Genomic DNA, 13,755 nt, shown 5'->3' on the forward strand with positions numbered 1-13,755 from the left:
AGCCAGGAGTCTCTCTGAACACAGTGGAAAGCTTCCCCAAACAAAAACACAACAAAATGGAGTGTAATTTTTTGTAAATCAAATGACCTATATTAAAAAATCTGTGTGATATAAAATCAAGTGAAATAAAAGTTAAATTTCCACAGTTTATTTCTGGCCCCCTTTCTCTCTCTCTCTCTCTCTCTCTCTCTCTCTCTCTCTCTCTCTCTCTCTCTCTCTCTCTCTCTTTCTCTCTCTCTCTTTCTGTCTCTCTCTTTCTGTCTCTCTGTCTGTCTGTCTGTCTGTCTCTCTCTCTCTCTCTCTCTCTCTCACACACACACACACACACACACACACACACACACACACACACAATCACTGAACTTCTAATTAAAAAACCCAAATGTGGGCCCGGAGAGATAGCACAGTGGCGTTTGCCTTGCAAGCAGCCGATCCAGGACCAAAGGTGGTTGGTTCGAATCCCGGTGTCCCATATGGTCCCCCGTGCCTGCCAGGAGCTATTTCTGAGCAGACAGCCAGGAGTAACCCCTGAGCACTGCCAGGTATGGCCCAAAAACCAAAAACCAAAAAAAAAAAAAAAAAAAAAAAAAGCCAAATGCTTTCAATAGAGTCCTTCATTTATATTATTTCCCAGCCTGGTGATTCCATCAGGTTCCTGGGTGGCTGGAAGCAAACCCTGTAGCTCACAGTATAAGGTGTGTAGCACAGAGGACGCCCTGGCATGGCAGGCACACCCACTGACTTCCCAGCAGGGACAGATCATATGCAAAGTCATTGGGACTTGCAGTGTCCTGGATAGGAGAGGAGACACTGGAATCCCTGGTGAGAACCTGTGTGTTTTGGGAGGGAGGGGGCAGATCAACATTGGAGCAGTGGCCCCCAACTGGGTAACCATTTCTTTTTCTCACCAACCTTATATGGAAACCTTGTTCAAGGACCTGCTGCTACTTTATGGCATTCGCCAGCTTTGCCTGCTGGGAAGAGCCCAGAGTCACAGGCTGAGAAACAATCCTTGCACCTAATGCCAGATCTTGTTTGTAGAATCATGTCTAGGGAAGGGAAATGGCTCCTTCATTCCAGAACTGCGAAGGGGAAATAATGCAAGACAGGTTTGAAATGTCATAGGAAGTCAGGAAATGAGGAACTCAGACAGTGATGGAAACATAAGGTTAATAGAAAGGAAACCCAGCGACTAAAACTGACTCTATGTGAACTACACAATAAAGAAGGAAAGTGATTGGTTTTGCCCCTTGGGGTGGAAATAAGAACCCCAGATCATGCTGAAAGGATAGCCCTGCCAAGAGCTAGGATTTAACCCTGAGCACCATCAGGTGTGATTCCTGAGCACAGAGCTAGGACTTACCCCTGAGCATCACTGGGTGGGGTCAAAGCACAAGAAACCAACAAAAAATGAGAAAGAAAGTCCTAAGATTCTGTCTGTCTAGACCCAAGAGTCGTCTGCCCACCAGCTGTGCATAACCAACCTTCCTGTACCCACTTCATTCATGTTGAACCATGGGGGAGGTTGATAGGAATCTTGTGGGGGGACAAGGACCCACAGGACAGGACCCAGAGCCACACACCTGCAATTCAAGCCCTCTGCTACTGAGCCACATACCAGGCCCATTTCCTTAAACTTATCACCTAAATGCAGAGACATGATACAGCAGGATCTGCATTGCATTCTCCGTGCACACTACCAATCCCTGGCACCACATGTGGTTTCCCAAGCACTTCCAGTTGTGATCCTTGAGCACAGAGCCAGGACTGATCCCTGAACACTGCTTATATGATCCCTAAAGTTGGAAGGAGGGAGGGAGGGAGGGAGGGAGGGAGGGAGGGAGGGAGGGAGGAAGGAAGGAAGGAAGGAAGGAAGGAAGGAAGGAAGGAAGGAAGGAAGGAAGGAAGGAAGGAAGGAAGGAAGGAAGGAAGGAAGGAAGGAAGGAAGGAAGGAAGGAAGGAAGGAAGGAAGGAAGGAAGGAAGGAAGGAAGGAAACAAACTAAAAGAGCTCAGGGTGCTAAGGCCTAAAACAAAAAAAGAAAAAAGAAAAGGAAATGCAACTTTCTTAGCCCAACTTCCCTCTACCCACCCAGTTCCAGAGAAGTGCCCTCTCTGGCCCCTGTCTCTTCACCCCTTTATCTGGAACCCCACATCCCCCTGTTGGCTTGAATTCTCTGGATGATAAACTTTGTCCCTATACCCTTCCCTCTGGGGCCATCTGTCTTCCAACCACCCACTCACGCCCCTTTTAACAGCATCATCCTGAGGGTGATGATCTGGGGGCGGTTTCATAACATTCCTGGATGCGGTAGGAATATCCCAGTGCTTCTGAGGTACTGAAGGGAATTGAATATCGGGGGTGGGGGTGGTCTTAAAAAAGCTAATGGAGGGGCCGGAGAGATAGCATGGAGGTAAGGCGTTTGCCTTTCATGCAGGAGGTCATCGGTTCGAATCCCGGCGCCCCATATGGTCCCCTGTGCCTGCCAGGAGCAATTTCTGAGCCTGGAGCCAGGAATAACCCCTGAGCACTGCCAGGTGTGACCCAAAAACCAAAAAAAAAAAAAAAAAAAGCTAATGGAAATAGAATTTTCTAGGAGGCTTCTTTCAGCTCCACACTCTATGGATGCAGGGTGACAGTGACAGGAAGAAGGGTCTAGAAGGGGGACAGGGAGAGGATGCTCCTAAAATCACTCCTGCACCTGGTTGGAGGTGTGAGTCCTGGAGGCAACTGTGGGGGTGAAGTTGGACTCTCAGGAGGCCTCACAAAGCTCCATGTGCCTCCCAAAATGCCTGGCTGCCCAGCCAGATGCCTTTGATCGCCCCGCCAACTCCAAAGAGGAGCCCTGACTTTGATAAGAACCACTTTTGTAATACTGGAGGCCTGGGAGGGCTGATGGAACGACTGTACACAAGCGCCATGTAGGACCAGAGCCCCAAAGAGGCTCTGGCATCCGAGGCAGTCACAGCACCCACTCCCCAGCACTGGATCTTCCCTAGGAGCATCATCGGTGCTGGGGTGGGGCATCTCCTTTCATGCCCTATCAGAAAGACTCAGGACTTTGCCCTCACGGCAAAAGATGGGGCTGAGGAACAAGCTCAATGGGCTGCAATCTGGCATGGGAAGTGTCTTTTTGTCTGTTGGGAGGTGCATATTTTGGTTAGAGGCCATACCTGAAGCTAGTCCTGGCTCTGTGCTAGGGGATCACTCCAGGAAGTACTCAGAAGACCACACAGTGCTGCTGGGTCTCCAGTCTGCCAAGCAAGAGCCCAGTCCCCATTTCTCTCTTCAGCTTCTCTGTGGCTTAGTTTAATGTCACAGACTTACTTATATACCAGGAGTGGCGAACAAGTTTGACACAAAGAGCCAAAATTTTAAACTGTGAGAGTCAGAGAGCCACATCACGCGGTGACCTGCGACTTGACAAAGAGCCACAGTATTCAAAATAATCATAAGAGACAAAGAGCTGCATTCATTTTGGCCGGGAGCCGCGTGTTCGCCACTCCTGTTATATACAATTGGTTTTCCATCCTCCGCCGGAGATAAGGCCTGTGAACTGGGATGTACAATTTTCAGTCTTGCCGAGACTCTGTATTTCTCTGATTTAGATGATTCTGTTTTGACTTGGAGATATATAATCGAACAATTGCTGTAATTTTGTATATTGGGGAGAGCCTGCTGTAATTATGTATATTGGGGAGAGCTTCGCCAAGAGTGCTCAGAGGTCTGCTCCAGGACCACTCCTAGCAATAGTCATTCACTGCAAGACCTCCAGGACTATCTGGGCACATGTGGGCAGCATTAGGGGCCATGCTTGCAGGACAAGCGCTTTCATCTGAGTCATGCTGAGTCATCCTCCTGGGCCCCATAACTGCTTTTTGTTTGGTTTATGGACCATTCTTGGTGCTGCTCAGGGGCTCTTTCTGGTTTTGTGCTAGGAGCGACCCCTGGTGGTGCTGAGAGTACTATGTGGTGCAGCGGGGAGAGAGTTAAGAACCTGCAGCTTGCGAGGAAGCTCCTTATCGGTGGTGCTCTCTCTCCACATCTCCAAATGCTTTTCTGTTTATCAAGACATTAGTCATTTCTTCATGTTATTGAATAATCATGTACAGGGGGTTGACCATCATTTCTTTCTCTGTCACTCTACTCATGGGCACTACCAGTTTTTTTCCTCTTTCTCTCTGTCTCTCTCCATTTCACTATCTCTTTTCAAGGCAGATGTCCCGCTGTACTATCTATCACTCTGGCGATATTTTAGCTTTTATTTATTTATTTATTTATTTATTTATTTATTTATTTATTTATTTATTTATTTATTTATTTATTTATTTATTTATTGGTTTTTGGGCCACACCCGGCGGTGCTCAGGGGTTACTCCTGGCTGTTTGCTCAGAAATAGCTCCTGGCAGGCACGGGGGACCATATGGGACACCGGGATTCGAACCAACCACCTTGGGTCCTGGATCGGCTGCTTGCAAGGCAAACGCCGCTGTGCTATCTCTCCGGGCCCAGCTTTTATATTTTTTAATTTAACTATTTTATGTTTCTGTTTTATTTGTTTGGGACCACGCCCAATAGTGCTCTGAGCTCAGGTATTACTCTTGGTGGTGCTTGAAAGGACCAAATAGGATGCTAGGGATCTAAACCCAGGTCGGACCCGTGCAAAGCAAACAAACACTTTACCCGCTGTGCTGTCGCTCTGGTCCCCCTATTTTAACATTTAAGTGCAAACTGCACAGCAAGCGCTGAGCCAGGAAAGGAGATCTTGGAGTCCAGCTGGGCTGTGCTTGGAGACCGCACTGAAGTAACCGGGGTGTGTCGTGCCCTGGCTTGGTGCCAGGCTGTGACATCCAACCCTCGTCCTCGCTCCCCAGGGCTCCTGCTTCACGACGTGACCATGTCTGGGTTGCAGGAACTGCGGTTCCCAGAGGAGAAGCCGCTGCTCCCGGGCCTGGAAGTCGCCGAACTGGTGAGTCTCCCCTGCAAAGTCGTGAGGCGGATAGCGCCACCTCGCGGCCAAGTGGGAAATGGCTCGTCTCGCTTCAAGGTCCCTTCAGTGCCCTGGGACTCCAGCTCTGCCCTCCAAGCCTTACCAAGGAACCTTCCTGACCCCAGAGCTTCCTTGCCAGCTCCTGATCCTGAGACGAAGCCAACCTAGCCTTGACTTTGCCTTTAAGGAAGGATGGGAAGCCCTTGAGAGTTATTCCCATCTCACGGAAGAGAAAACCGAGGCACGCAGAACCAACTGACTTGGCTAGGAGGTGCCCAAGGAATGATGTGCTTACTCAACCCCTGGTTCTAGGGAGCCCTGGAGCCCAGAGTGTTCACACTGGCTAGTGCTACTCCAGAAGGGGTGCATGGCTAGGGAGGAGTCAATAGTGCTTAGGGAACCCTGTGGATTGAACCCAGGTCTCCCACATGCCAACCATGTGCTCCAGCCTTGTGCACTGTCTCCCCAGATCCCCTGTGATGACTTCTCGCCTCCTATTTCTATTTCTTGTGGGGCAATGCATGGCACCCATACCTGTCCTTCCCTTTAAGCAAAGCTACAGATTCATGGCGGGCAGGACTCTGGGATGTCAGGGCTGTTGGCAATGCCCCCTAACTTTACAAATGGGGTCAGCATTCCAGTCTTTTCCCTGCCTGCACCCCAGCTACCCATCCCCATAGGAGTAGGAGTGTCACTGAGCTTCTATTCTCCTTGGAATGAACATTTCCTCCCTCCTGCTAAGAGGGAACTTTCTGTTCAGAGTCCGGAGTAGAAAAATCCCTCCAAAGGACCCCATAGGAAGTGGTCCCTCTGGAGTGACCCCTGAGCTCAGACAACCTCAAGATCAGAAAGGTAGTGCAGGGACAAAGTCCCTTACCCTGCCTGTAGCTCACCCCAGTTCAATCCCTAGTGCTACCTACGGTATTTCCTTTGCATACTGGAGCATGGTCCATCATTTTATGTTTAGGGAGCTTACGCTTACTCAGCTGTATGCCCAGGGAAGAGCGGGACATGGCACAGTTACCCCAACATCTCATTGTCCAGAGCAGGTGGACCTAAAAAGGCTGGCCAGGCAGAACTGGCCCTGCATGAATCCCGTTCACACAGGCCTCAGTTTCCTCATCTCTTAAGTGGGTTATTAGCCGCATCATCTCCTCCACCATGTCCCTCCACTATCCTTGTGCCCCTCAACCATGAAAACCACCAGTATGAGTGAGATGAGGGATGGAATAAAGAAGCACAGGCAGTTAGGAGACCCCACTTTCCTGAATCAGCCCCTCTGTGCACCCCTCACCTGCGAGTTACTACCCCCTAGATTCCCCATCCAGCCCTTCAGGAAGTTCTGGGTCACTTATTTCTGGGTTTCTCTTTGGAGATTCAGGGACTGAACCCAGGATTCCCGCATTCATTTTGCTTTCATTGGGGGGAAAGCAAAGAAGCCTGCTCACGGGAACCCCAGAGGCAGGGAGAGCTGTGGCCTCACCTGCAGTCCCCTCTGCTTCTGCCCACAGGAGCCTGTGGACACTTTCCTCCTGCCTGAGGACACAGACTGGAAGGTAGGGGTGGGGGCTACGGCACCCGCACTCTCAGGGATGTGCCCCCCGGGCCTAGGGGTGGCGGGGGCGGGAGGAGGGGCGATGCTGTCATCCCGGACCAGCCGGGCTCCCAGGAAAGGCAGGTGGATGCTGCAAATAGCTGGTTTCCATGGCAGCTGTTGCCGGGCCAACTGTGGCCTGGTTCCTCCGTGCCAGGTTCCCTGTGGAAGCAGAAGCGACGCTTTGTTTCTCTTCCTCCCTGAGGAGAATCATGCTCCCTCCACACAGACCTTCTCTTCCGTCCACAGTAGCCATTTATCTCGGGGTCTAGGGGGACCCTGCCCTAGGAAGGCATCCTGCAGGCTTGGGGCTCCCTGGCGTTCAGCTCATGCAGAACCTGCAGGGCCCTTACTCCAGTTGTGTGGAACCAGCCCCTCCACAGCCAAGGCCAGACTTCAATTTGGGTCAGTGCCTCAACCCCGTGACTGACCAGCCTGATGACGCAGGAGATGAGAGCTGTAGCTCCGCCCTGCATGAGGCGCTGAGCCCCTTCAAGGACAACTCTGCAGTGCCGCCCCAAGCACAGGGTGGGTGTGGGGTAGGAGACAAATGGCACCTAGGTGCGTTGGTGGTCTCCTGCACCCCTGCTTCTTCTTCCTCAGAAGGCGGCTGCTCTGAGCTCTCAGCGCCCCCTGACTCAGCCCCCTGGGGTACATGAAAAAGAACACTGCAGCCTGTGTCCAGCCATGGGGATGCAGTATATGGAGTAAAACCCTCATGAGCCTTACATGGCTGGAATGGGGGTCCCTCCCCAGAGTCCACACTCTATTTCTCCCTCACCTCTGCCATCCTTCAGCAGAGGGGCCTGAGGGACAAATAAGAGTCATAGGGGGCCAAGTTCTTCTTAGCCCCGTAGGTCCCTTGGGCCCCTGGAGGTGTCACCTCCTTTGTATAGAGAGCATATGTTTGGGGGGGGGGGTGAACTGGACAAGGCCCAGCACTATGACCTTAGCAGCTAGAATAGCTATAACAGAACCCAGCTAGCCTCAGTTTTCAGCTCTGCTTTGTAATGTTGAACCCCTCAGCTCAGCCCAGTGAATCTCTCTGAGCTGCCTTTTCTTTTTCTCTTTTCTTTTTTGGGGGGTAATTGGGAGGGGGGGTTGGGCCATACCTGGTGGTGTTCAGTGGTTACTCCTGGATTTGTACTCAGGATTTACTCCCTTAGCAGCCTCGGGGGACTATATACGATGCTGGGGATGGAACCTGGATTCAGCCACATGCAAAACAAATATCCTCCCACTGTGCTATCACTCTGGCTTCTACCTTTTCTTTTTTTGGGAGGGGGGTTTGGGTCAAACCCAGCGGTGCTCAGAGGTTACTCCTGACTCTGACACTCAAAAATTGCTCCTGGCAGGCTTGGGGACCACATGAGATGACAGGAACTGAACCAGGGTTCATCCCGTGTTGGCCGTATGCAAGGCATACGCCCTACCACTGTGGTATTGCTCTGGCCCCATGGCTTCTACCTTTTCCTTAAGAGAAAGACAGGAAGTCTCAAGAGATCACTCAGCAGGCTGGAGCACTTAGCTTTGCAGGCAGGAAGGGCCCCAGTGCAACCCCCAACACTACATGGTCCCTGAACACCAGAAAAAAATTTAAAAAAGAAAAAACAAGGGGCTGAAGCACAATGGGTAAGGTTTGCATACAATTGACCCAGGTTGAATCCCCAGCATCCCATATGGTCCCCTGAGCCTGCCAGGAGTAATTTCTGAGTACAGAGCCAAGAGTAACCCCTGAGTGCTGCAAGATATAGCCCCCAAACAAAAACAAATAAAAAAGGACAAAACAGCTGGTGTGTGTAAAGCAGGTAACTTGGAGGCAGCCTCAAGCCACCATGGGCAGTCCCTCCCTGCTTGATTCTCTGTGCCTGCTCTCATCCCACAGAGTATTGCAAGGACGATGACTTCTTCTTGCAGCTACCAGTGCTTTTGGCACTGCTGCTTTGCCTCCCACGCATGTGGGAGGCTCAGAGAGGTTGACTGACTTGCTTACAGTCACACAGCAGGACAGCTGAGCTGTGAGTCGTGGTTTGGTAGAGCTCCAGAGAGGGAGAGGACAGACTGGGGCCTGCCTGTAGCCTGTTTCTCCTCAGCCAGGCCTGGATAGGGTCTGAGCAGTGTGGGTCTGGAATTGGAACAATCAATGTGACTTTTTTCTCACCCTCAGAACAGTTCAGTGAGGAAAGTAAATTCCTGCTTTTAAAGGAGTCCAAGACACAGAGTGAAAACATCCCAAAGACTTACCCAAAGCACCCAGCAAGTGAGAAAAAAAAAGCTATAGATGTATGGTTTGAAGCTGATGATCTGAGCACCAGTGGGGGCTGTGGTGGGCTCCGAGCAGTATTGGCCCATCTGGACGAGGGTGGGAGTCACACAGAGGTCAGAGGTCAAGCGAGCCTGATTGGATTAGGACCAGGGAGAGGCAAGTATTTGGGGCACAAATAGTGGACCCTGTTCCCCGCCTCACAGAGCACTGGGGTTCTCAGGTAGCAGACAGCCCTGTGCCCCATGAAGGCTGCCTCAGGTGTGGGAACTTGTTCCTTCAGGGACTTAGCTCAGGGAAGAGGAAGCATCCTGGGAACTGAGGGGTGAGGAGACACCTGCTCCTTACCATAGCTGCCCTAGGGATCACAGGGCCCAGTGACTGCTCAAAGTCCCCCAGAGTGAGGAGTGAGGCACAGGGAAAGCTGTGACCTGCCAGTCTAGTCACTGCTATCACTTCCCAGCAGCCATCAGGCACACACCATTTGTGTGCTGCCTGCTGTATGTGTGGTTCCTGAGTGTGTCATCCCAAAGTGTATGGTGCCCACGGTATGTCTGCTTCCAGAGGTGTGTGTGGTACCCAAGAACTGGGGTGGGCTCACCCAGAAGCTTGACTCACTGGCACCCCGATGCCCCCCCCCTTTTCTGTCAGGGACGAGTTCCTCCCTCCCTAGAGGGCTGCCCTCTCTCCTCAGCTCTAGGCCTCCTTCTGGCTCCAGCCAGCCACATCCCAACCAAGCATGGCACTTGCAGTCTGCAAGGGGCTGGAGCTGGCTGCTGCCCAGAGCCCAGAGCAGGGAGAAAAGCAGGCTGGGGTGGAGCTGCGGCCAGGTCCACTTCCACTGGGCCCTGCCCCAACCACCCCTCCCTGGGCCTTGCAGATGGGGGTGGGGGGAGTTTGCTGCAGTACAGCTCACCACACCCCTGCCCTGTGCTGGATTGCCTAGGGGAGACCCCGAAGGCAGAGGAGCGTGCGAATGCATGTCTACATTGGGGTTCTGGGGTTGCATGTCTGCAGATCGGCCTTCCCAGGCTGGGGACCCCCTGATGCCCGCTCTGCTTCCCAGTCTGTGCTGTCTGGGTCACACTGCCCCGCCTGGGTGTGGGGGCATCTGAGCGTCCGTGCAGCTCACACTAGATGAGCCCAGACTTGCTAGGACGCGAGGTGCAGTGGCAGTGGGGGGTATGCGCCTGGGTTGGGGCTTGGGGTGAGTGAGCCCCTGGGCTGGGTACCACCGGGTGATGGATAGGAGTGGGAGGAGCCTTGCTGGTGGGTGTGGCCGTATCCCTGGCGGCCAATGAGAGCAGCGCGAGCCGGGCTGCAGCCAATCCGGGAGCGCGAGGTTGCAGGGAGCGAGTGTCTGCGCTGCAAACCCGCAGCCAGGAGGGGCGCCTAGGCCGGGCCAAGCTCGGGCTATAAAGGGCCGGGGACCCAGACACAGCCGCTGGTCTCCCGCCTGCGCTGACCCCCCGCTGGATCCCACTGGATCCCGGAGATTTAGGCCTTGGTTTGCCCTTCGCGGTCCAGGCGAGCCGCCTCCCTGGCAAGATGCCTGAGTGCTGGGATGGGGTGAGTGAGGAATCGGGGGGCAGCAGGGAGGAAGGGTCTGGCCTGCAGCGTACGGGGGTGGGGCGGTGGCTGTCAGGGTGCAAAGGGAGCGCTGGAGGCTGGTTTGGGGGTGCGCCGCGCTGGCCCCCTGAGGGCCCAACGTGCGCCCTCGTCCCCACCCTTTCTCATTTCGTGCCCGCCTACCAGCGCCACCTTGATCCCTGCTGCCTGAGTCGGAGTGTCCGGCTGTCTAACCTTGCTGGGCTGTTTCAGAGTGTTGGGGTGACTGCACCCGCAATGCGTCTCGCTCACGACCCTCCGCCCCGCTGCGGGAGTCGACTGGCAGACTCCAGTGGGAAGTCTGGGGCATATGGCCCACTGGGCCTTGAGGCTGGGGTCTTCCAGGGATTGTCGTGCCTTAGGTGGGGAGGCCACATTGGCCCCCAGAGCTGCAGCCAAGGGGTTCCGGTGGCCCTTGTGGAGAAAGGCAGGGGCCACATCTGCAAACCAGTACCCCCACCACGTCATCCCCTGGTGCCCAATTGAAGGAGTCTACACCCGCTGCCGCTGAGCCCACCCACGCCCTGGAGCTCATAAGCGGGAAGAGAGGGCTGGCCAGGAGGGGCAGCTGGGCCCCCTCTGCTGTCGCAGTGCCTTGGTGTTGCCCACCAGAGATGAGGGCTGGGCTCTGACGTCACCTGGAGCCAATGGCAGCACTGGGGGGAGCTCAGCGCATTCCCTACCCCTGCAACCCCCAGGGACTGGGCCTGGCCTCCTTATTCACCACCATCACTGCTGCATCCAAGAGGGTGGGAAGAGGCGCGGGGAGGTGACCCCAGGGTTCAGCCAAGGTCATCCAGGCCCTGCCCAGGCCCAGCCCTCCCATTTCCCCGGAGAAGCTAGGCCTTCTTGGGGTGAGGACAGCTGCTGAGTTCCAATCCAGGAGGACTGAGAAGGGCAGACAGTCCCCCACATACACACAGGTAGAGGGAGGTCTGGGTGTGGGGGGCCGTTTGCCCTGAAGGCTTCTGGGAGCACTGGCCTCACGTGGCAGAAGCGCATTGCAGCATGGACGGGTGGGCCCATTTTCGCCTGCCAGAAGAGCATGGGGTGGGGAGTGCAGAGAAGGGGGCACCCCATGAGGGTGCCTGTTCTGGGGTAGTACTGGTCTCCCCTGCAGAAATGCCACCTGCAGGGTGTCCCTGACCCCTGAGGCGGACATCCAGCAAGGCCCACTTGGCTTGTTCTGCACTTGACCTTGAGCAAGTCCTTTCTATCTTCTCAGCCTCAGTTTCTTCCTCCTATGTGTACAGGAGAAGTAGCTGAGGGCTGTGGGTCAGGGCACATGGGACAGAGAGCAGGTAGAGGTCCTGGTTCTGGCCTCACTACCCAAGGTGCAGAGCAGCTGAGGGGGACCTGGTTTCCCCCAGGATAGTGGGGTTCCCAGCAGAAGTGGGTTCACAGGATGAGGGTAGCACAGTCTCGTGATGTCTGTCTGATCCCAGCAGTCGCCACGAAGCTGCCTGCTTTTGCCTTCAGGAGGCAGGAATAAGGGGTCTCTGAACCAAGCACTGTTTCCATCCGTCCTCCACCCTGACCTCAACTCAGTCCCTCCCCACACCCCAAGGCTCCCCTCAGTGCAGGGCTGGACTGTCCTTCCAATCCTACTGGCCCTCCTTGATTTTTGTTGCTGAGTTGCCAAGAGTGAGTTTGCAGGGGACCCTCCCTGGAGCTCGGGTACTCAGGCCCTTCCAGATTCTAAGTACTTCCGGTTCTGGCAGAATTGCTGAGTGGCAAGACAGCCACAGCTCATGGCTGCTCCCAGAGGATAGAGCCCTGGCCCTAGGCCTTTGCTCTTTGAGGTGAGGCCTGTTGCCTGCCTAGAGGGAGGCCTAGGGAGTCACAGGGAGAAGATTCAAGGTGAAAGGGTACAAGGAGCAGGAAGTGGGCAAGAGAGATTATACAGTGGGTAGGACACTTGCCTTGCATGCTGTTGACATGGATTCTATCCCTGGTATCCCATATGGTCTCCTGAGCACTGCCAAGAATGATCCCTGAGCACAGCCAGAAATGTGAATGAAAGACTTGGTGCGGGGGGATGAAGAGATAGAATAGTGGGTAGGACACTTACCAAAATAGGTTGGGCACCCTACAGTCTCCCAAGCCCACCAGGAATGATCCCTGAGCACTGACAAGCGTGGCACACTCAGAAAAAAAACAAACAAAAAAACAAACACTGGGGTAGGGGACAGAGAAGTCGATTTGGGGAGAGGGATATGGGCTGGGATGTTGTGGATGCTCCTTCTCAGGGAAAGCAGCTGTTTTAAGGCTGGTATTGAGTGAACAGGGTTCAATGGGAATTGGGGGGCAGCAGTGGCTGGATGGGGGCCTAATGCACAAGTCATGTGTGTAGAACTTTCCATAGAAAAATAGTTCATCAGGGCCGGAGAGATAGCATAGCGGCGTTTGCCTTGCAAGCAGCCAATCCAGGACCTAAGGTGGTTGGTTCGAATCCCAGCGTCCCATATGGTCCCAAGTGCCTGCCAGGAGCTATTTCTGAGCAGATAGCCAGAAATAACCCCTGAGCAAGCCAGGTGTGGCCCCAAAACCAAAAAAAAAAAAAAAAGAAAGAAAGAAAGAAAAAGAAAAATAGTTCATGTTCCTGTGCTTTAGGAATGTTCATTGTGCTGTCCTCTCTATGGGCTCCTTGGGGTGATGAGAAGGGGTGTCCCTTATGGAGGTATAGAGCCCCTGCAGACCCCCACCTCAAGTTATTTTATTTTTTTTTTTTGAGAGCCATATCTGATTGTGCTCAGGACTTACTCCTGGCTCTGAGCTCAGGGTTTACTCCTGTGTGACTCATCCCCCCAGCAGCCCTGTAGCCTGGTTCCCCAAAGGAGCTGGGGGGTAGGGTGCTACCTTGAGTATCCAGCTCTGTGTCCAATTCCAGGAACATGACATCGAGACGCCCTATGGCCTCCTGCACGTGGTGATCCGGGGCTCTCCCAAGGGGAACCGCCCGGCCATCCTCACCTACCATGACGTGGGCCTCAACCGTAAGTACCCGGGGTCTCAGCCCTTCCTCCCCTTGGATTCAGCAGAGTGGAGACACCTCTCCCTTCCCTCAGGGTCCTGGACACAGCTGTTTGGTCTCAGTTTCTCCATTGCTCCTCTGTGGTGCCCTTACTTTGAAGTATGTCTTTGCAGACAAGCTGTGCTTCAATGCTTTCTTCAACTCCGAGGACATGCAGGAGATCACGAAGCACTTCGTGGTGTGCCATGTGGATGCCCCAGGCCAGCAGGTGGGGGCGTCCCAGTTCCCTCAGGGGTAGGTATCTGGGTCCCATCTCTGGCACCATCC

At 53.9% G+C, this 13,755-nt stretch overlaps 1 protein-coding gene across 7 annotated transcripts in view; it reads left to right on the forward strand.

Moving 5' to 3' along the window:
- Positions 1 to 13,755, forward strand: part of NDRG4 (NDRG family member 4) — a 518,571-nt gene that overhangs the window by 496,923 nt on the left and 7,893 nt on the right. For 3 of the 7 annotated variants that reach the window (XM_049786141.1, XM_049786135.1, XM_049786134.1), the window contains exons 2-5: positions 4,874 to 4,968; positions 6,501 to 6,545; positions 13,345 to 13,450; positions 13,602 to 13,722. In XM_049786141.1, coding sequence (XP_049642098.1) covers positions 4,897 to 4,968; positions 6,501 to 6,545; positions 13,345 to 13,450; positions 13,602 to 13,722 — 344 coding nt within the window. In that variant the 5' untranslated portion in view covers positions 4,874 to 4,896. Of the gene's footprint in view, positions 1 to 4,873; positions 4,969 to 6,500; positions 6,546 to 10,206; positions 10,416 to 13,344; positions 13,451 to 13,601; positions 13,723 to 13,755 lie in introns of those variants that run through there. The other 4 variants (XM_049786137.1, XM_049786136.1, XM_049786138.1 and 1 more) reach the window with 2 other exon arrangements.

This window comes from Suncus etruscus, chromosome 14, assembly GCF_024139225.1.
Source record: "Suncus etruscus isolate mSunEtr1 chromosome 14, mSunEtr1.pri.cur, whole genome shotgun sequence".
Classification (NCBI taxonomy): Eukaryota; Metazoa; Chordata; class Mammalia; order Eulipotyphla; family Soricidae; genus Suncus; species Suncus etruscus.